General features: G+C 42.4%; 1 protein-coding gene across 1 annotated transcript; it reads right to left on the reverse strand.

The window, feature by feature from the left end:
• Positions 1–215: 215 nt before the first annotated feature.
• Positions 216–10847, reverse strand: LOC102703273 (protein KTI12 homolog). The gene is made up of 10 exons (XM_040529931.1): positions 10282–10847; positions 6014–6182; positions 5782–5885; positions 4710–4766; positions 3554–3639; positions 1923–2008; positions 1719–1834; positions 1053–1103; positions 875–961; positions 216–636 (listed from the first exon to the last, which is right to left on the reverse strand). The coding sequence occupies exons 2-10, from the start codon at positions 6165–6167 to the stop codon at positions 472–474; spliced, it is 906 nt and encodes a 301-aa protein (XP_040385865.1). The 5' UTR covers positions 6168–6182; positions 10282–10847; the 3' UTR covers positions 216–471.
• Positions 10848–23394: the final 12547 nt, after the last annotated feature.

The raw sequence follows: 23394 nt of genomic DNA on the forward strand, positions 1-23394 counted from the left end.
TAATTTGATCAGACCTGAAAAAAATATAACTCATGATAAATCCCAAGTGAGGTAGTACATAATGGTAAATATAAAAAGAATCGAGCGAGGCAGCACGAACAAAATATTCAAGCAACTTTTCAACCTCATAATATATCGTTTACTTCCATTAATTTGATCAAACCTAAAAAAATATAAGTCATGATAAACCTCAAGTGAGGTAGCACATAGTGGTAAATATAAAAGGAACCGAGCGAGGCAGCACGAACAAAATATTCAAGCAACTTTTCAACCTCATAATATATCGTTATAAATCGCACTGAGAAAATTAGACGATGTTTTAAAATTGCGCAGTTTATATGTTGTGACAGTGACAATGTGTAGAAGTCCAACGGGGGAAGGATTTATCTCTAGGCTCAATAAGCACTTTCGATGTCTTTCTCGCACAAGACGTAGGGTTTACATATAGGGTCGATCCATCAGAAATTACGATCAGGAACTGATTTCCCTGTTCAAATAGTCAATAAACATTCTCTTTGCACTATCAGCGTCTCTTGGTGGGGGAGGTCCACTCAAGCTGTACTGCCCTGCCAACTTAATGAAAGTACGTCGCAGGCTTCGGAGCTCAGGCAGCCCAACTGTTCTTTGAAGAAAAATGTAACGGTCAGTTAAGGACTTGTTTGCAAACAGTTGTCGCAAGCTGAAAGAAATTAACTTATATACGAGAGAGCATGTGCAAGATCAGAAGATTAGTTTGAACTAGCCAGTTATGATTTCTAGATGTTCATACTGGTGTTGCAATACATAAAAACAGTCATTGGACACGCCGAGCTTAAGAGTATATTTGTTTAAACTAATATCTATACAGCATGCAAAATTTTGGCTCAAAGGATATAGTTGGTAGATCAGGACCAAGAGAAATCTTATTTATGGCAAGCCCAAGACCACAAGACTGTGCTTCAACAATTGCATTGACCACCTCCTGCAAATCAACTCAAAAGGCTTGTCTGTTAAAGTGATCCTCCACAATCAAAATAAAATATCAGCTATCAATCAAAATCACCGTTCATTACCTGTGTTGCTTTGTTCATCTCATAAAGGGAATTAGCCTCCGTTGTCCGAGACTAAAATATCACCAAGTCAGGATTCAGCTCCAACAGCTAGGTACTAGAATAAATGGGATACTACTACAGTTCCAGCATCACAAATATAGCACATAGTATCTGCAGAAACTGACCAAGGCGTTGATTCTTTTGATTATAGCACATAGTTATTTTTCAAGTCTTTGACAGAAATTGTTTGCTACAGGTACAACAATGCGCAAGGAACTACGCATCCATATAATAACATAATAGACTTTTTTTTATTTTTTAAACCTTTTAATAAATAATTTTATCGTACGAATCTTTTGGCTACACCAATATTGGTGATGGTGTGGCAAGATAACACTGCCAGGCAAGCTGGTTGGCCGCGTCAGGCTTGCCACACCACCAACACTACGCCAAACACTCTACATGGCAGCATGTCTTGCCACCATAACCAAAAAGTTCATACGGTGAAAATATTTTCTTTTGAGGTTGTAATAAAATTATTTATTAAAAATGTTTAAAAAATAAAAAGAATCATCATAATACCAAGCCGAATTTATGAAGGGAAAATATAGAAATCATGCAGCCCAAATTTATGAAGGGAAATATAGAAAATCATGCAGCAGTTTTTCAATAAAATATTACACTTACAGTCTGAGTGGCTATTGTCGGTTGGAGAACTTTAACATCTCTTGTCTTAGAGTCCACTTTCTTAGTCAAATATGATATAGCTTCAGCAATAACAGGAGATGATTCCACTATTCCATCTATTCAATATAGTATAATATCAGATTTAACATTGCATAGGGCACCATACGTATCTATCCTAGAAACTAATATAGACAGAGTGATTACCTCTAGATGGAAACAATTCAAAAAGAGGAGAATCCCAACGATTGCGCCTATCCGGCTTCTCAAATCTCCTTACCAGATCATCAAATCTGTCACAACAGAAAAATATGGTAAGCAGGCAATAGTATCAAGTTATGCATAGCAATTAATTGCCAGCCACTGGATACATGCTTCATTATATTCCTCAGGATCTGAAAAACAACAATGGATCTCATAGCTTATAAATACTTCAATGGGTCAAGAATGCCAACTTGAGCATGTTCAATGGACTCCTATCCCACTCCCTAAATTTAGGAAGCCCATATCGCTCTCACAAAATTATGCCCACTGCTAGCTCATCAATTGGCCTGTCACCCACTGCACACCATTCACCCGCCGCCGCCATTGCCCCTCCGTTTCACCACCGGCTTTTGCCGCCACTCATCCGCCGGCCTGTTTTATGGTACCCCTCCACACTCCTGCCTGCCACCATCCCCTCCTCTTCGTTGATTTCAGGACCTTCAAAAATCAAACCCTATCATAGCTGGGGTTTTGTTCTTTTAGATTTTTAGAATACCACCAGCCCTCCCCCCCCCCCCCAACACCCCACACACACACACTACCCATGGGCAATAGCTATATCCAAAATATAGCTATAAAAAATCAAGATATTTTGTAGTAAATCAATAAAATGGGTTGGATAGCAAAGAAATATAGGGAATGAATCCTTTTAGGGAGCTCCCTATTTAGAGATTTAGGGAGTCCGTTGCATATGCTCAGAGTAGGCCGGGGCGTTCAGTCTTCTGTTTGGTCTCGGTCTTCGGTCTCCAGAGAAAATTAGGTCTTCCAGAACTCGGGTCCGATCGGTCTTGAAAAAACGCAAGACTGAGAAATTCGGTCTCGGTCTTGTTCGGTCTCAGTCCTAACCGAAGTGCTCGAAATTTCGGTTACCCGGAGGCCGGCGGGAGGAGGCGGGCGGGACGAGGCGGCGGAGGGGAGGCGGCGGAATTTGGTCTTTTCGGGTATTTCGGTTACCCGAGACCTGTACCCGAAGACTGGACCGAATTTTTCAGTCTTTCGCCTCCACCCAAGATCGGGACCGAATTTCTCGGTCTCAGTCTTTTCGGTCTGAGTCTCGGTCTATTCGGTTCGGTCTCTTGGTCTCGGTCTTTTTGCCAAGCCTAGCTCAGAGGTGTGAAAAATCTGAATTGGTGTGGCAAACCAGCTGCAAGGCCTGTGGGGCAATATTACCATTTCAGTTTGTTGCATTAGTTTATATTCTTTTGTTATCATATTATAAATTGGTTGTTAGGAGCTGGATTATTAAGGTTCAGCGAGTGACAAATAGGGTAAGCAAGGATTATCAATTTATCTACACATCCATACCTTTCCTTTCTATTCCCTGCAATGCAACCCTTCCCCCATGAGCATACATCTTCTGTCCTAACCGCCCATCAGAGACACATGGCTGACGAGGCTTAGGGCAAAAGCCACACTCCTTCCATGATTACCCAATGTCTAGACCATAACAACTACATGCCGCATATCTGTAGTTTGTGGAATCAATGTAAAAGAACTGAGAAATTATGCAACATTTTCCTCATTTGAATTTAATACGTCTAAGAAGATCCAAAAATATTAAACTTCTCACATACATATAATTATCATATGCAGGATCTCCTTTCTCCTGACGCTTGGTATTCCATTCCCTACACTGGTCCACTTCTGTATCACAGAAAAGCTGAAATAAAATAGAAGCAGGAAGGATATCACTGTCTATTATATGGTTTATTGCTATATTGAATGGTGTGAAATCATAGTAAATTTGAAATTCTTTTACAAGTTTTTATTCCACACACACAAACAATATAGACAAAAAAAGAGACTCCATGCAGCCATAAAGGATGACCAACGTGATCCTCAGTTGAAAATAAGCAGATTCTCAGCCTTGATTTAGTAAAGGGATAAAGGCACATGAATTGCCTTCTGAGTGCTTTGGAGTCACCTTATGAGAACGAATCTACCAAGGCTACTGCATCACAGAACAGCGTCGTGTCTGTTAATTATGATCAGTTCAAGTAAAGTGTTCTGCTATGTGCAGGAGGGGAGAGAGAGATTTAACCTTGTGTTTGATGCCAGGAGAGAATTAGTCACCCCACCACAACCACTTACAATAACTGTTCGTATGTAACATGTCTACTATCCAATACTTGACCATCAATGCAACTCAACTAATCCTAGAAAAATATCTCCAAACCAAATTAATCTCTCATCCCTAACTCAATTACAACCTGTTGTGCACTGCCAGCGAAGCAGCTAGCAATAGCACGCATGCCCATGACAAATTTACTGAGTATCTAGTGTTGAAGGAAGCAGCAAAAGGGAGCAAAGAATTTTAGTGAGTACAACAAAGTCACGTTAACAGATCAAAACCAGATATGTAGATGGTAATGAAACATCATCCTTTCTGGTTAATTCTCCATCAGCGCATGTATTCAGATAAGGTGGAAATTCCCCTCCCTTTCTGATCTCATTTTTATATTAAGCTCTGTCATATATTACTTTACTTCTCAACTGCCATTGTAATTTGCGGGTCTTAACCAGAATAAGATTATCACACATTTACTTTCACACCATTTTAGTTAGTTCTCTTGTTATTGTCATTTATCATACATGATTTGTTTCTTCCAGATTGCTTTTGTATCTAACTAGTACTATTAACTAAAATACATACTTTCATGCCACATGATTTTTATAATTCTATGCTAGTCTTTGAGTGAAAATAATACAAACAAGGCAGAGAGCAGTTACCACACAATATCTTATTCCAGATGCGCGTGCAAGACACCACAGTTCATACCGATATCCCTGCATATTATAGGTGAACATGAACTTATTATATCAAAATAAGGTAACAAATGCACAATAACATCTCAATATCATGTTTCATATGAAGCATCATGAATTAACATATGCCAAACAAATCAGAGAATTTACTACATATCAACATTTTGCATGAGAATTTGTAATGCATGTCGGTATGTAGTACTGATAATAAAAATGATTACAGAAGGCAACATCGATGTACAAACTAGATTGCCACCTAGCTTATTCATGAAATACACATGTAAAACAGGCTGGTAGTTTGAAAGGCATAATTCACTAAATACTTATTGTGGCATCATTCAGCATTGGTTTCAACTAACTTTTCCATAACTAAGTTGAGTCAAGTGTGGCTTCACATACCACTTGTTCACTTGTGGCAACATTGGAAGTGATGCAAACTGTAACTGAATGAAATAAGAACTTCTATAGACCTATTTGGTGAATGGTGAGGGTTGAGCTTAAAGCAGAAAGATAAAAAAAAAATGTGGGTTCATCACATATTCACATCCTCTACATGGTTTGCATTCTCTTGCTGCCCTAACAATGATTATACTCATACTTTGAAAATATTTCTTATTTTTCCAACTTAACACGCTAAGCAAAACCTTGATACCAATTTACAGAAAATTCTACTATTTATAGTGGCAATCCAATCATTATCAGAGTTGGAAAATTTATGGTGGACATAGTTTTTGTACCAAAGAAATTCTCAAAGTTACCATAAATGATTTCATGCATGATAATTATCCCACTGAGCGAATTCAAAATTTGAGAGGATCAAGCCAAGTGGCTCAAACAATTTTCAATTCAAGTGACTCAAAATGCTCCTCTATGAAGAGGCAGAGTGTTCCAGAGACAGTAAAACGAGCAGTTAAATAGCTAACAGTTTCCTGGTCCTGATAAGTGATAAGAATAAACCAAGTTCGATGATGAAACTAATAAAGTGATGGCCTCTATCAGTAATTTTAAATTATAGAATAGAAAACATTGTTCTCACCTTAATATTGTTCAAAGAGTCCACAATGATTATGCTGTCTCGTGATACAGACCTATCAACTTCTGATCTAAGAACTCCTCTCAAGTTTTTCTCCACAATCATATCTAACAAGGAAATAAAATGCATAAAATTAGTCCAGATGAAATGAACCCATGATTAATACATAACAAAGCTGAACAACAGAGTTGGACATAACATAGAATAAATAGTAAGCACAAGATATGGCTAATACCTTTGTAGCTATCATTGCGTCCAAGATGGAGTGACGACTCGTCAATGATACGGACAGTGAGGTCAGATGTGGCAGAGCAGAGAACAGCAGCGAGGCAAGCTGCAGCTGCTGACTTGCCACTGCAAGGCTGACCACACATTACAACTAGCGCCATGGAAAATGTATAGACCTAGCAGATGAAGAAAATGAGCATCACAAGTGGTTCCAAGGTTTCATTTGAACCATCCACTTCTATATCTTCAAATGAAATATAGCAATTAAGGAATGTTCCTCAAAAAGGTCATATGCATGCCAGCTCAGAACGTTGTCTAACTCCACTAAATAGGAGCAGTATAAAAATATAAATGTGTGGAGACAAGTGTCACGGCACACAGCTACCCCACTGGATTGTCACTCGACACATGGCAGTGTTATCATTGGTTGTGGCAGCACTGGCGACGACACGTGTATATATTTTTTTATTTTTTCAAAGGTATATTATTAAAAACCATGGGAAAATATGTTATTTTAAAAGTTCATCTGAGAACGATATTTTTATAACTGAGGGAAATTTCACTGCGCGAATAGGAGCTTCCGCCGCCGGCGGACGGAGGGGGGGTGAGCGGTGGCGCAACTCACCCGTACCTCGAGCGGCAGCTCCATATCAAGAGGCAGTGGTGCCAGGCTGTTCTGCAGCAGATGGCGGCACACTGCAGGTGATGGCGGCAGCAGCCTCTCTCCAGTCGAATCCCCATTAAAACAGAGAGGTATTTCTCTGAACCCTTTTTACCCAGTTTTGTATTAATCCGTGGCAAACTGGCAATGATTAATATGAATCTTGTTCTATTATGATTTTGCGAAACTTAGTTACTATAAAGTTCAAGGACGTTTGTTAGTCTTGCTCTCACATTCTCTTGCTAGAACTTGCTCTGAAACTGAAATCTGTTGCTATAATTTCACTGAACATGGTGTGCAAAACTAGATGCAGCAGACACTCACATTTTTATTCACTTCAAGGAGGTTTTTCTCCCAATAAAGATCACAGTTACGAGAATGATTTCACAACTTTGTTGTAAATCTGGATACGCTGATTAACACACAGGCAGTAGTGGTTAGTAATGATTTGTGATCGATTCCCACAAATTTAACCAATTTAGTGATTGAATGGCAGAAAGTGTAACATTAATCTGTAAGTTTGATCATTTTCCTTTAAGTGAAATGAGATATAACTGGACAAAAAATAAGATATATGTGCACTTTTTTACAAGCTTCTTACAAATTAATGCTAATGTATCATGTTATGGCTGAACTTTGATTTTTTTATGACTTCCATCTAATTAAATCAAACAATCGATATCTTTGTCAGTGCGATGTTTGTAAGAAAACTTTAGTATGTATAATTATGCTTTGGTAAGAAAAACTAAATGTCTCAAAACCTTAGGTTTTGCGGTACATCTTTAATAAAACCACGTGTATAGCAAATTTTAATACAAAAGAACATCCTTTGAGGTAAAGCTTGTCACAATATCCAATTCCTTCCATTTCTTCAACTTGCTGCTGTTCCGTTGGCGTTGTGCCCATCTTCTGGTGCGATCTGGCATGTTGGAATAGAGGACTCATCGACTTCTTGATTGAGGGACTTGAGCGATGCCCAACCAAGGAGCAAGGAAAGCCATGGAGGGAGCAGAGAGAGCTAGTTATAGTTTATGCAGCATGTAAGAACACCATTCCTCCCTTATATTTAGGTGTATATTAGTTGTCTTTGTGTACAATAGTCTTGGAATTTCATGTGTAGTTCCTAAAATCCACAAAAAAAAAAAGTTGGACAAGACAATCTTGCAGCAGGTTTTTAAGATGGAATTTGCTTTCATCAATCTGTTGAAATTTGCTCAAGAGCTCTCGTGGCTTGCCATACTATTTGTCCTCAAGCAACGCTTTGCCTTTTTTTAGCACTCTTGCTGTTGGAGAATGAGGAAGGCAATAGGCAAAAGGAATTTACTGCGGTGCAATTTGTGCATTTTCGGTGCTTTCCACATAATTGCATCTGGGGAGGTGGGGGGGTGGGGGGGGTGGGGGGGTTGAGACCACAACATCCTCAATCAGAGTATAAAAGGAATACAAGGATACAATGCAATCCTATACATACTAGTAAAGTGCACGTGCTAATGCTACAATGTCATACACATTGTCTTGATTGATCCGAGTATATCAACAATTGATTAAGAAATGGACTGATTGACATTATATATTATAATAGTATGCATTAAGACACTGAAAAGTTAAAATTGAAGTAATAGTAGGAAGAGTACATGTTAAAACCAATAAATAATGCACATTAAAATTAAATAGTTTTGTGAGTCATATGAAATGGACAAAACAACCATGCAACTCTCAAATAATGTATAATTCTAACACCTAAAATTTCTGTGTGGTTAAAAGCAAAAAATTTATCACATGAGTTCTCTTAGCTAAAAAAGTATACCACAAATGTTTGGCAAAGTAAAATTAACTATCATGTTTTCACTGATTGTGTTTTTTCGTTCATTATTATCTGGAGAGGTGCACGATCTCGCTTCATTGCTTTTCATTGGAGGCTCAGGAGCAATTTTAGCATTGCCAGCAGTGATTTAATATTGGACAGATCAAAGGATTCAATTATTTTAGCTATCATAATATAGTACCAGCCCATAACACTCATCCCTATTTACCAGATATTTATTTGATGTTATTGTTAGGATTAATCCCAAGTTGAAATGTAGTTGACTATTTTGGAACACATTGGCACACTGTCTATAGGCATATCTCATCCTAATATAGCCATCATCCTAATTTAGAGCGCTTTCCATCCCTAACTTCTTGTGCAAACAACTCACAAACTATCCTAGTATTCTCATCTGTCCATTCAGCAATGTTTGTTCCATTCAGCTCCTCTACTGATGTATCCGCCATCTATATAAACAATATTGTTCTTAGCACGCACCAACTACACCCCCACCTTGTTTATATATATGTTCTTAGCGATAAGCCAAGTCTTAAAAATAATCTACAACAAGAGTATGCTAGTATGCAGTCTACAGTACTAGTATGCAGTCTACAGTAGATCCAACTTGTATTTTTATTATTTGTCTGTCAATAGTAATAAGCTACTACTACCCATATAGACAATACCACTTCTATGGTTAAAATATTTGTGTATGCTTTTCTAGTACAAACTAAGTCCAACAATAATAAAAAATGAACCAAACATTGCATGGAAGAGGATATGATCAGTTTAATTAGTAGCTTTTATTTCAAAGAATAAATATGTACATACTATATATATACACACACACACACACACACATATATGCTTACATCTATAAGGAATATTCCACTACTGTTGAATATCATAGCAAAAGCAAGTAATCTTCCATTATTTCTCCTATTAAAATAAAGGTAAGCTTCCATGCATGTTTTTCCTATAATCAGCACACGATGTCAACCATGTTTTTACATTTAATGAACATAAGTACCATGTTCAAGTAATTGATTATACTAGAAACTACTCCCCTGTTTCATAATGTAAGACGTTTGACTTTTTTGCTTGCAATGTTTGACCATTTGTCTTATTTAAAAAATTATGAAAATATCATTTATTTTGCTTGTAACTTACTTTATTATCAAAAGAACTTTAAACACGACTTGTCATTTTTTATATTTGTACTAAATTTTTGAATAAGACGAATGGTCAAACGTTGCAACTAAAAAAGTCAAACATCTTACATTATAAAACGGAGGTAGTAGTAAGCGCCCTGCATGCCATGCATTTTGTTAGTAGGTAGACACCCTGCACTATACTGGAAACTAGTAAGTCAAGGACTAGTGCAAATCTCAAGAGCACAATGGTGCATCACTGTATTAATGTGACTGGATTTGCATAAGAAGGCACTGATAGTTTCGATTATCATCTGAACTTTGCTATACTGGTTGATATAATGTTTCATGACCCAGATGAAAATATTCGAATCATATACCAATAGGAAAACTCCTAATCTGATATGGAAACCATATTTCATAACCCACTGTGTTGATTAGTTCAATTTCATTATTCTATTCCTGCAAATTTCATTTAACAGTTCACAACCCCATTTATCAAGTGAAGATTTCAATTATAATGTGCCAAAAAGATAATATATTGTTTTTATACACAACCAAACAGAAAAATCTTGTTTCCAACTAGTGCTATATCCATTGTTCATATGTTCAATAGGCAGGCAAACACAAAAGGGGGAAATCTGTATTGACAGTACCTCTCGTGGGGCAGACAACGGAGCTGGCGCTCGTGCTTTCAACAAACGGCGGCGGCGGCCCTCTGCACAAACGGCGGCGGCGGCGACACTGTCTTCTGTACAGAGGCAGCGAGAGTTGTCGGCGGCGGGCCGAAGAGAAGCCTGGCCGGCGGGAGGGACAGGGGTCAAAGGCACCCGGGAGAAGCCTGGCCGGCGGCGGACTGCAAGAGTTTTCGGTGGCGGGCGTAAGAGACGGCGCCGGCGACGCCGCGCGAGAGGGACTGGGCCGGCGGCGCCGCGCGGGAGGAGGGAGGGACGGGGGCCGACGGCGCTGCGCGGGAGGGACGTGGGTCGACGGCGCTGTGCGGGAGGAGGGAGGGACGGGGGCTGACGGCGCTGCGCGGGAGGGACGTGGGTCGACGGCGCTGCGCGGGAGGAGGGAGGGACGGGGCCGACGGCGCCTCGCGGGAGAGACGTGGGTCGTCGGCGGCGGGACGAGAGAGATGGCTCCGGCGACGCTCGGCAGACAGCGGCGGCAGCGCTCCGCCCTAACCCTAGAACGCAACAGATGCTGAGGATTGAAGCGGTATATGAATTGTGGGTAATTTTTAATAAAAGACAGGGGTATTTTTTTTTTATTTTGTGGTTGAATTTAGGTCGGACATTCTTTTTTTTTATTCACGTAAAGAAAAGAAATCGTTTCTTTTGATTTACCAGGCGATGGCAAAAATTTTTGGAGGGAAGGTCACATCAGACGTTTGACCGGATATCGCAAGAGTTTTCGGACACGAATGAAAAAACGAATTTCACGGCTGGCCTGTAAACCGCGAGACGAATTTTTTGAGCCTAATTAATCCGTCATTAGCGTATGTTGGTTACTGTAGAACTTATGGCTAATCACGTACTAATTAGGCTCAAAAGATTCGTCTCACGATTTCTCACATAACTGTGCAATTAGTTAAACGTTTTGTCTATGTTTAATACTCTATTTAGGTGTCCAAAGATTCGATATGATGTTTTTGGGTGCAAATTTTTGAAACTAAATAGCCCCTTAGTTTCTGAAAATTTTTCCTAAAAACATCACATCGAATTTTTGGACATTTAAATAAAGCATTAAACATCCATGAAACAAAAACTAATTGCAGAGAAATCTTAAGACGAATCTTTTGCGCTTAATTAGTCCATGATTAGCCATAAGTTACATGTGGTAATGATGGCTTAATTAGGCTTAAAAAATTCATCTCACGGTTTCCGGCCGAGCTATAAAATTTGTTTTTTCATTCGTATACAAAAACTCCTTCCGACATCCGTTTAAATGTTTGATGTGACCTCTTCCCAAAAAATTTTGCCATCTAAGAGCATCTCCAAGAGGTGTCTATAAAAATATAGTCCCAAAAATCATGAATTAGGGGCTAGCCAATAAATTTTGGGCTCAAAAACATCCCATCTCCAAGAGGTGCCTAAAAATATAGTTCCAAAAATTTTAAATATGCCAATTCATCATCGTGGTACTTTGCAACAACCATTCCAGCATATGCACGAGTCAAACATAATAATATTGGCAACTTATTCATAATTCAAAAATATATATTATATCTAAGGATAATTTTAGAATATAAATTGGCAAACGTTCAACAATAGAATTCTAAGTTTAGGTACATGACATGAGATACCACCAGAAAGGATGTTAGACATTTTTGGACAGTAAATAATTTAATATATGAATGGACAAAAGTGATTGCCAAATGATCTTTCCATATACTTGTGCAACTTCCAATGCACTGCGTGTGCATTGGAGCATCTCAACTCACGGAACCTGAAAATCCAGAAACAAAACATTTTTAAGATAATGAACCTACATATATATGGAATCAAAGTATACATAACTACAGAATCTTGGAGCAAAATAACTAAAGATAGAAACCTACATAATCTTGGAGCAAAATAACTACAGAATTCAAAAGATAGTTCTCCCCATTTCCACAATTATCTACAGACTTCCCAAAATGGAGTGAGATGGAAACAAAGTATAAGCGCGTAATTATATATGGATGGATACACAACAGGAACAGAATGTTTCCCAGCATCCGATGTGTTTGTCAACAGCAACAGAATGTAGAAGATTTATAGTATAAACCGAATAGAAAACTTACGAAAAGCTCCTAGTAATGTTGTACAGCAAGAAGCAGGAACTCGAGAGGATGGTAGCCACAGCAGTTCGACGACAATCTATGCTATGTTTTTGCAACTAATATTTTGCCCTGATTGCCATGGATGGTTTTCTCAAGTAAGATAAAAACAACATAGACAACTGGTGAGAAAAATGTCTCGGTAATTGATATCGAGCGTGAGGAAGGCTTGGATGCTGACGATGATGTACAAAACATTAATTAATGCAGTTACAGGCTAACAATGTGATAAAACATTTTAGTTCTATGGGCCCCTTTCAAGTTTCAGCTAGAAAGACAAATTGGCACCAATATCTCCTGTATCCAGTCTCAATTCATACTAGAGTTCATAATCACAACTGCAGCCTCACTTTGACATTAGTTACTCAACTACTCGGTAACCATTATGATAAGTTAGCTGGAACCATTACGAGCCTGAAACTGTCCCTAGAGCTATCCTTCATCAATGTCTCAAGAAGGAAAGGAATTCTACAACACCAAGAATTATCCAAATGGATTGACACACATTGTACTACCTACAGTTTTTTTGTGCTATGTCAGACATTGCCTAAACCTTGTTATAAAAAAGATTGGATGTCAACCAAATATACAATCAACCCTAGCACAATATTTGACATGTCTTAAATTGTTCATGCAACATATATATTTCAAAGTTAAACAAAATAGCAGAATATAGAATTCACATCTAATAAGAACACTTACATGTCAATCTAGGTTGTTCGCGCGACGAGCGATGATCTCATTTTGTAGACTTTTGTAGTATTGCTACTGAATGAGAGGCATGGAAGCAATGTCTAATGTCATAATTCTCTCTTCCTCTAACATCTTCTTAAGCTGCAATTCATCTGACTCCTTTGTAGCCCTTGCCTGTTCAGTTTGAGCCATAACAAGTTCACCTGCAACCATTTTTTCCTCTAACTCAAACCTCGCCACATCTAATGCATAAGATAGTTTATACCTCTCATATTTCTTCTTCTCCTTTTCCATGTCCGACTCATTTTTCTTTCCCTAAAGATTCTCTATCACCACTGTGCATGTATCACCTCTACCACGCTTCCGTTGGTCTTTTGCCTTTTTTCTTGCCTATCGGTCTCTTGGGTACTTCACTCTCAGTGGTTTCATTAGCTATAGCATCAAGATTTATTGTTTCATCATTTGTAGGAGTAGCCATACTTGTACCTGTCTGAAAGTTTGTTTTTTGTTTTTTGTTGGAACATGCCTTATGGGATTCTTTTTTCTTTAGCTCATCATGTCACTGGGTTGTGTCCGCAACAGACTCAACAATGTATAAATTGGAAAGTCCTCTTCTCTTCGCTTTTAAACAAAGCCATCGTCTGTGAAAGTTGCATAAGTGTGGTTAGATAAATATAGTAGGAAACATGGTAGAAGACAAGTAAAAGATGCTAAATGGTTTTGAATTACCTTATCCTGTATAATGGTTCCGTTTTGCCTTCTACCATTTATTTGGCTGAGACATCCATAAAACTTATTGACATTCTCATGAATAGTTTTCCAGCGATGCATGATTGAATTTTGGCTGCGATCTATTGAGACTTTCTTGTTTTCGTTGTAGTAATCATAAATTCTCTTCCAATATGCACCGCGATTTTGATTCATACCTATCATTGAATGCATACTTGTATTCAGCCACGCTGACACAAGTAGTACATCTTCCTCCTCACTAAAATTCTTTGTTCCTTTTCGGTTTGGTCTACATGAGGGAGTGCTATCCACAATGGGTGAACGTTGCTCCTTAGGCTGGGTACTAGAACCATCCACAATGGATGAGTGTTGCTCCTCTGGCTGGCTACTAAAACCATCCCAATCAAAGGAATAATTGCCATCATTCATCGTATTAGTGTAGAATCCTCCTCCCTCCATTTCTACCAGTTCTAAAAAATATATGGAAGCAACTAAATTAATAATTAGCTATGCATATTGCAAATACTAAAGCTGAAAGATCACAGAACTAGTACTGCATGACAATTGTCACAAGGATTTTTTTAGACCAAAAGGATGTGGTGTCAGGATTCTAAGATGAAATGAACCGAAGAACTAAGACTGAAAGTTCAGAGAATATGAGAACAGAGTAAATTCTGAGTTAGAGGGTAACGATTCACTCTTTATAATTATGAAGATGCAATGGCCCTGATCAAGCTGGAGAAAAATAGAGGACAATGGTATGGTGGAGAAGAAAAATAAAAGACATGTAGCTGTCTAGTTTTTGTCGTCTATCTGAATTTACTTTCAAACTTTTACTTTCACTTTGCCAGCTGTAAAAAAACAGCAGATAACTTGCTTGTAAAACTTTATATTGACCAGATGGGCTCTGGAATGGAATCAAGCATATTCCCAAATTATCTTTAGTTCATTCTCTTTTATCTAGAACCCTAGTTTTCTAGTCTTGCGGCGACCACTAAACTTTGAATCAAATCATAGTTCAATTATTCGTTTCTATCAGATTTTGAAAGGTCTGACATGTCGGCATGGTAGAGATTTCTGATTTGGAAAGCAGGAATTCCACAGATGAAATGCAGATGTACCTGATTTCCAGGAAAAAGAAAACTAAGTAGGTATCATTACAGTGAACTAGAGTCTGATGAAAAGCAGACACACATGTCATGTCCTGAGTTTTACCCAAGCCAAGAATTAATTAAATAATGTATTAAAACTAATTTGTCTAATTAAAGTTCAAGAAGGAAACCCTGTGTAATTTAATTTAATTTAATTGAAAGCTTTTCGGAATGTTCTAAAATGTCGCGAGAGCGTTTTAAATTATTAACAAGATTTAAACTTGAATTTCAGACAATAAAATTTGCTCTAATAAACTTATTAAAAATCAGAAAAATTGGAGGCGATTTCTTTTTTTCCTCCTCCCTTTTCTTTCCCTTCACCCGGTCATCCTTTCGTTCTTTGTTTCGCTCGCGTTTTGGGCCCAAAAGGCCACGGCCCATCTCTCCTCTCCTCTCCTGGCCAAAGCCAACTCCCTCCCCCTCAGCATGTACGATCACCCCTAATCCTCCCTGGTCGTACTCCATCTCTCCCACCTCTCCCTGTGTGCCGCACGTCCTCTCCCCCTCAATAGCCGTGATCAGCCCCTCCTCCCTCCTTCTCACGGTAAAATCAATTCCAATTAAATTGGACTTTAATTTTTATCCCTTTGAAACCTTATTTATTCCTTTTTAATAGGAGATAGATAACTAGATTTATCTCTAGCTCTCTCCTATAAATACCCCCTAGAGCCTTGCCTCTTTTTCCTCGTCTCCCTCTCCCGTGCACCTCCTGCCGCCTCCTGTCCAGCAGCGAGCAGCAGGGCAGCACATCGTCGGCTGGTTTCTCTCCACCGAATCTCAGGTTCGCATACGTTTTACACATGCGAATCAATCTAATTTCGATGTACCGTGTAATTGCTTAGATTTTTCAATTTATTAGCCACCACACCTAGCCGCCGCGCCACTACCCTCTGTCGCCGCTGCTAGCCGACTCACTGCCGCCGCATCGCCTTTATTAGCCGTGTCAGCTTGGTGGTGCGTCACCGTTCCTGCACCACCGCCTCCTCGTGCGAGCTCGCCGCCCTCGGGTCATCGCGTGCCTGCGTGGCGTCGCTGTCAGCCGCTAGCGCATCCGCGCCGCATTGGCCCCGTGCCCGCAACCACTTGCCGCAATCCGCGCCGACGCTAACAACCTCCCCCCTCCTCCGCGCCTATGCCGGCAGCCACTAATGTCACGCTCAGAAATTCCTCACACGAATTTCTGAACTTAATTGTGTATTAAATCCCTGTCCAGGACTAGCCAGGGTACACAAAAAGACAATGTTGATTACATAACCATCGTTCTTAGAAACAATTGAAAATAACACTTATTCTAGCGGAAATGCAGCGGAAGGAAAAGGTCGACTAGCTCCAGCGGGTATGGCTCTAGTCCACAGGCAAAGCTTCGACGGTAGATCAGCTCACTCCTGAGAGACACCTCCAACGGACTCAACTTCTAGCTCTGAAGGGGGAAAAAGTTGGGCAAGGCTGAGTACAAACCACCGTAATCAACAAGTGACACGGAAAAGAGGGTAATAAATGATGCATAGGGATTATCAAGGGCAGGCTAGGGTTAGTTGCAATAAAGCAGCAGTTAAACAAATAACAGAGATCAAAATGAATAACGGTAATTGAATACAGTAAAGGATAAGTAAATCACAGTTGTAAAATACCACAACACTGTCCAACGTTACGCCACGTTGCAACAGGCCAACCACTACTCAACGTTACACCACGTTGCAGTAGTCCCGAGTGAAAACCAGTTTACTCAAGTTATTAAAGGTTCACTAATCACAGTGAAGCTGGGAGCTCGCCCGTAACCATGGGCACGGCTATTCGAATAGGTTATACTCTGATCAGAGGTGTACTACTGTACCCACAAGACACGACTCCACTACACTTGAACGTGCACCGACATACCACCATGGTATACCGGAAAGGAGACCGTGATAGAACCCGTCACACAACCCTCCCTATTTAATCGCACCGCACTTCAGGTTTCACCTCCTCCTTTACACCAGGTTGGGCAGTCCTCTCTTATGCCTTGGTAGATCCGGAAGCAGCAGAGGCTTTCGTTACACCACGATTTCCCTTCCATACTCCATCACGCCTACCCTTGCCTTGGTATGTCAAATAGTTCGAAGCCATGCTTTAAATCCCACCTTACCCATTTCGGCATGTGGTTAGCACTTAAGTACTTCCAGGGTTTCCCGTAAACCGGTCCTTAATTGCCATGGGTGCGACTCTCAAAACCATGCACCCACAACCCACCATTATCAATGTTTTAGTTGACAATAACCCGAACCGAGTGATGAATCAATGTTACAGCTATTCAGAACTAAGCATGATTAAAGGTGATCCCATGAGCTACTTGTTCTAAGCACGGCTAAGCATTAACCTAGGCCTAACTCTAATCAAGTTACTCCTGGTCTAGCAATGAATAAAGTTGGATAATCAACGGCATAATAATAAGGTTTACCCGAAAAATAACATCCAGTAAATATTTTAATTAAAACAATGCATATTTGAATAAAGAAAGTAGGGAGTTTGCAATAATAGGTTCAATATGATCAAATATGAGTGTCACTTGCCTTGCTCTGGCCTCTGGAGAACTTCGGCGACGATCTCAAAGTAAACCGGCTCTTCGGCGGGGTCCGAATCTAAGCGACAAAGCACAAAAATAAATAAAACATACACAAACTCTACTGAAACAGCAAAAGAAAGTATTTTTAATGGATTCTTGACAATTTTATGAATTTAATGAAATTTGAATGGACCTAAACGGAGACTAGATGAATTACTTATGAATTTTAGAAGTTTTCTGGGTTTTTAACTAAACAGAAAAGTCCTAAATCAATTATTGTGCAATTAATGGGGCTGCTGACATCAGCGAGGAGAGAGGAGGCGCTGACGGGTGGGGGCCACCTATCGGTGGGAGAGAGGGAAGAGGAGAGGCTGACGGGTGGGCCCGGAAGGAGAGAGGGAGGAGAAGTCTGGCGGGTGGGGCCTGCCGGCCGGTGAGAGGGAAACAGAGAGGGGGAGGAGAGCGTGGCCGGCGGCGAACGACTCGGGCGACGCGGCGGCGGCGTGACCCGGCGGTGGCGACGGCGGTGGACTCGGCGGCGACGACGCGACCGGCAGCAACGGCGCGGAACGATGGCCGGCGGCAGATGCGTCGCACCGCGACGGCACAACGGGGACGCCAGGCGGCTCGGGGAGGCAACGACGGCGCGACAAGCGCGGCGGTGCGGCGAACGGCGGGAACGAGCGACGCCGGCGGAGAGCGGCGACGGCGAGGCGGGGGCGACGGCAAGCGGAGAGACGACGGCAACGTCCCAGGCGCGCACGCGCACGGCGGCAGCGGCGGCCTCGGTGGCATCCCGCGGAGAGGAAAAGAGGGGAGGAGGGGAGCGGAGAGGCTCACCGGCGATGGGAACGACGGCAACGGGTCGGCAAGGTGGCGGGACAGGTGGCGACGTCCGACGGCGTGGACGGCCACGACCGGGCGATGGGGTCGAGGTGGCGGTGGCGAGATCGGGCGCGGCGGCGAACGGGTGGCGAGAGGAAGCGAGGGCGCTGGGGGTGCCCGCCGTTGACGACGAAGGTGGTGGCAAGTCGGCGACGGCGAGGCGGAGATGGTGACGCGGCTGGACGGCGGCGAAGGGCGTCCGGCAGCGAGATCGAACGGCGGCGGCGAGGTGCGGCGGCTGCGGGAGCTTCGGGCGGAGAGGGAAAAGTGAGCGACGGCGCGACGGCGGTGGGGATTTATAGCGCGGGGAGGCCGGCTAGGGCGGGGCGGTGGTTGGAGACCGAGTCAGGCGCGGCGAGGACTCGGCGGCGGCGGTTGCGGCGCGGCGGTTGCGACACGGGTTCGGACTCGGCCGGCGCGGGCGCGGAGGCGAGCGCGGTCGCTGACAGGTGGGGCCCACCTGTCAGTGGCGCGAGGCAGGAGGGAGGCGGCAACGGACTTCGCGGCGCGACGCGGGCGAGCTGGGCCGAGGCGGTGGCCCAGGCGGAGGGGAGGCGCGCGCGCGAGGAGAGGAGGCTGGTCGGCTGGGCCGGCCGAGCGGGGAGATGGGCCGGCTCGGCTGGGCCGACCCGTGAAGGAGGAGAGGAAAAAGAAAAAGGAAAAAGAAAAGAAAGGGAGGAAAATTGGATTTCGTCCAAATTTGAGAAAGAAGGCAAAAAAAAGGAAAAGGGAGGAAAAAAGGAAAGCCCCACTTTTGCCGAGTTTTAAATCAATTTGTTTGGCCAAATTTTATACTTCTGCAATTTGAATTTAAATCCAGTTAGTCGATTTGCGAGCCTCGATTTAATTAAATTAGGTTCTTTTAGAGGGATTTTTCCTGAGTTAATTAAGCCAATTGTTATTTACGGATTTCTTTTACGATTTTAGGCTTAGGACAAAACTACGGGTGTGACAAACCTACCCCCCTTAAACGGAATCTCGACCCCGAGATTCGGAGGTACTGGCGAAGAGGTGCAGATGGGCGGCCTTGAGCTCATCTTCTCTTTCCCATGTCGCTTCTTCTTCTGAGTGGTGACTCCACTGAACTCTGCAGAATCTGATCACACGGTTCCGAGTCTTCCTTTCACTAGTTTCTAGAATCCGTGCTGGTTTCTCCACATAAGTCAGATCTTCCTATAGATCGATGTACTCGGAGTTGGTCTGTTCTTCAGGCACACGTAGACATTTTTTGAGCTGCGACACATGGAACACGTCATAGATTCCGGCCATGTTAGCAGGGAGTTCTAACTGATACGCAACTTCTCCCCTGCGTTCCACTATCCGGTATGGTCCCACGAAACGTGGTGCCAACTTTCCTTTGGTCTGAAACCGGTGTACTCCTCACAAAGGTGTGATGCGGAGGTACACATAGTCTCCTGCTTCGAAGGCTAAGTCCCTTCAACGATTATCTGCATAACTTTTCTGTTTAGTTTGGGCTGTTTTCAACCTTTCACGGATTATTCTGACTTTTTCTTCCGCCTGACTTAAAACTTCAGTCCCAAAAACTTGACGTTCTCCTGTTTGATCCCAAAAGAGGGGTGTATGACACTTTCGCCCATACAACGCTTCAAAAGGTGCCATCTGCAAACTGGCTTAATAACTGTTGTTGTATGAGAACTCTGCATACGGTAAATTCTTATCCCAAGTTCCACCAAAGTCGAGAGCGCAAGCTCTGAGCATGTCTTCAAGAATATGGTTTACCCTTTCCGTCTGACCATCTGTCTGCGGATGATAAGCTGTACTGAAATTCAGTCGGGTTCCCAATTCTTCCTGTAGCTTCTGCCAAAACTTTGAAGTAAACTGACTTCCTCGGTTAGAAACGATCTTTTTAGGTACTCCATGTAGACACATGATCCTAGCCAAGTAAATCTCAGCTAGTCTTTTCCCTGAGTAGGTAGTGTGAACTGGTATGAAATGGGCGACCTTCGTCAATCGATCAACGATTTCCCAAATCGAGTCATGACCGGCAGCGGTCCTCGGTAAACCAGTGATGAAATCCATCCCGATTTCTTCCCATTTCCATTCTGGAATCTGGAGAGCTTGTAACAGTCTAGCTGGCCTTTGGTGTTCTGCTTTGACTCGTTGACAAACATCGCACAAGGCGACATACTTTGCAATTTCTCTCTTCATACTGACCCACCAAAACTTTTCTTTGAGATCCTGATACATCTTGGTACTCCCGGGGTGAATAGAGTACTAGGTTTGATAAGCTTCTTGGAGTATCAACTCCTTTAACTCCTTGTTATCTGGTACACACAACCTGTTTCCCATCCAGATTGTTCCATGTTCATCTTCTGAAAAATCTCGAGCTTTACCAACTCGCATATTTTTCTTTAGCTCGGCTATCTCCGGATCATTTGCTTTGGATTGGCGAACTTGATCCACCAATGTCGGCTGCGATTCTAGGGCTGCCACAAAACCTTCTTCGCCTAAACCCAAATTTAGTCGTTCAAACTCTTGCTGTAACTGCTCACAAACTTCCGTTGATACCGCAGCATTGCAGTAATTCTTCCGGCTCAAAGCATCTGCAACTACATTCGCTTTGCCTAGGTGGTAATGGATACTTAAATCATAATCCTTGATCAATTCCAACCATCTTTGCTGGCGGAGGTTCAAATCCGGTTGTGTAAAGATATACTTTACACTCTTATGATCCGTATACACTTCACACTTGTTACCAACTAAGTAGTGTCGCTAGATTTTTAGGGCATGCACCACAGCTGCTAGTTCCAAATCATGAGTCGGGTAGTTACCCTCATGTGGTCTCAACTGACGAGAGACATAAGCAACCACCTTTCCTTCTTGCATTAGCACACATCCAAGTCCTGATCTGGATGCATCACAGTAAACCTGGAAGTCTTTCATCTGATCTGGCAAAATCAACACGGGTGCTGACACCAATCTTTGCTTGAGCTCTTCAAAACTCTTATCACACTCATTTGACCATCTGAACTTCTCTTCCTTTTTCAACAACTGTGTCATTGGCTTGGCTATCTTCGAGAAATTCTCAATGAACCGGCGGTAATAGCCCGCAAGTCCTAAGAAACTTCTGACCTGGGAAACCGACTTAGGTGGGGTCCACTTGATTACTGACTCCACATTACTGGGGTCTACTGCTACACCTTGCGCATTAATCACATGGCCAAGGAACTTCACCTCACGCAGCCAGAAATCACACTTACTGAACTTGGCATACAACTGATGTTCTCTTAGCTTCTCTAGCACAATCCGCAAATGTTGCTCGTGCTCTTCTTCTGTTTTGGAGTAGATAAGAATGTCATCGATGAAGACAACCACAAACTTATCCAGGTATTCCATGAACACCTTATTCATGAGATTCATTTAGAATGCCGGGACATTAGTAAGTCCGAACGACATTACTGTACATTCATACAAGCCGTAGCGAGTAGTGAATGCCGTCTTGGGAATATCTTCTTCCCGAATTCTCAACTGGTGATACCCTGATCTCAAATCGATCTTGGAGAAAACTTTGGCTCCCTTCAACTGATCAAATAGATCATCAATCCTTGGCAGAGGATACTTATTCTTGATGGTGACATCGTTCAAAGCACGATAGTCCACACACATTCTCTTTGTTTTGTCCTTCTTCTCAACAAAAATAACCGGGGCACCCCAAGGCGAGGTACTCGGTCGGATGTAACCTTTCTGGAGCTGTTCATCCACTTGCTTCTTCACTTCTGCCATCTCATTAGCTACCATCCTGTAGGGTCTCTTATAGATTGGTGCAGTTCCTGGTACCAAGTCGATATGGAACTCGATCTCTCTTTCTGGCGGCATCGTTGTGAGATCATCTGGAAACACCTCCGGATACTCACAAACCACTAGTATGTCTTCCAACTTCTTCGGATCTTTGACTGTTTCTGAGGGTTGCTCTTCGGCTTCCATCTGATTCAACCATGTCCTAATTGTTACTGACTCCGGTGACTGATATGTCACTACTTCACCATCTTCACTGGTCAAGGTGACTGTACGCTTGGCACAATCAATCACTCCTTGATGCTTGGTAAGCCAGTCCATTCCCAAAATGACATATAGGTCGTTAGATTCGAGAAGGATGTGATTGTCTAGAAAGGATGTCCCTTGGATTTCGATGGGCACATTAGGGCTATAAAGGTCCAAAAACATGCTATGCCCTGGAGTACTAACCCGCATCGGGTTTCTTAACTTTTCCCTTCTTAACCCAAGCATTCTCACAAACTTTCTTGAAATAAAAGAGTGTGTAGCACAAGAATCAAAAAGTACTATAGCAGGTACGGAGTTGACAGGAAACGTACCCAGTATTACTTCTGGCGTAGCCTGTGCTTCTTCTGCGGTGACATGGTTCACACGAGCTTGCACGAATCTCTGCTCGCTGCGCTTCGGTTTCGGGCACTTGTCGGCAAAGTGACCTGGGTCGCCACAGTTGTAGCACACTCCAGGCTTTGCGCCTGCATCCTTCCTGGTTGGAGGAGGTTGAGCTGTTGGTGGAGGAGCGTTCTATTGTCGGGGAGTTGGTGCTGGAAGAGCACGTTGAGGTGGAGCACGCTGGGACGAGCCACCACTGTAGAAGTTGTTGGGGTTGCAGGGACGGTGTTGGCGGACAATAAAGGTCGATTGCCCGTGCTGCTGATTCTGAGGATGGGGGCCGGTGTGGAACCGGGGCTTCTGAGGAGGCGGCTGGTTGGACCTGAACTGGGAGGCCTTCCTCTTCTTATCCATCTGGAGGTGCTGGTCCTCTTGACGGATGGCCTTGTCGACCAGCCTCTCAAAGTCAGCATAGTCGCCCGAAAGCAACTGCTTCTTCAACTCATCATCCAAACCTCCGAGGAATTTTTCTTGTCTTTCGGCGTCAGTGCGAACATCCTTGGGGGCATATCGCGCTAGGCGATTAAACTCATGAAGGTAC

The sequence above is a fragment of the Oryza brachyantha genome, unplaced genomic scaffold, assembly GCF_000231095.2.
Source record: "Oryza brachyantha unplaced genomic scaffold, ObraRS2 ChrUN-Ctg46, whole genome shotgun sequence".
Taxonomy (NCBI): Eukaryota; Viridiplantae; Streptophyta; class Magnoliopsida; order Poales; family Poaceae; genus Oryza; species Oryza brachyantha.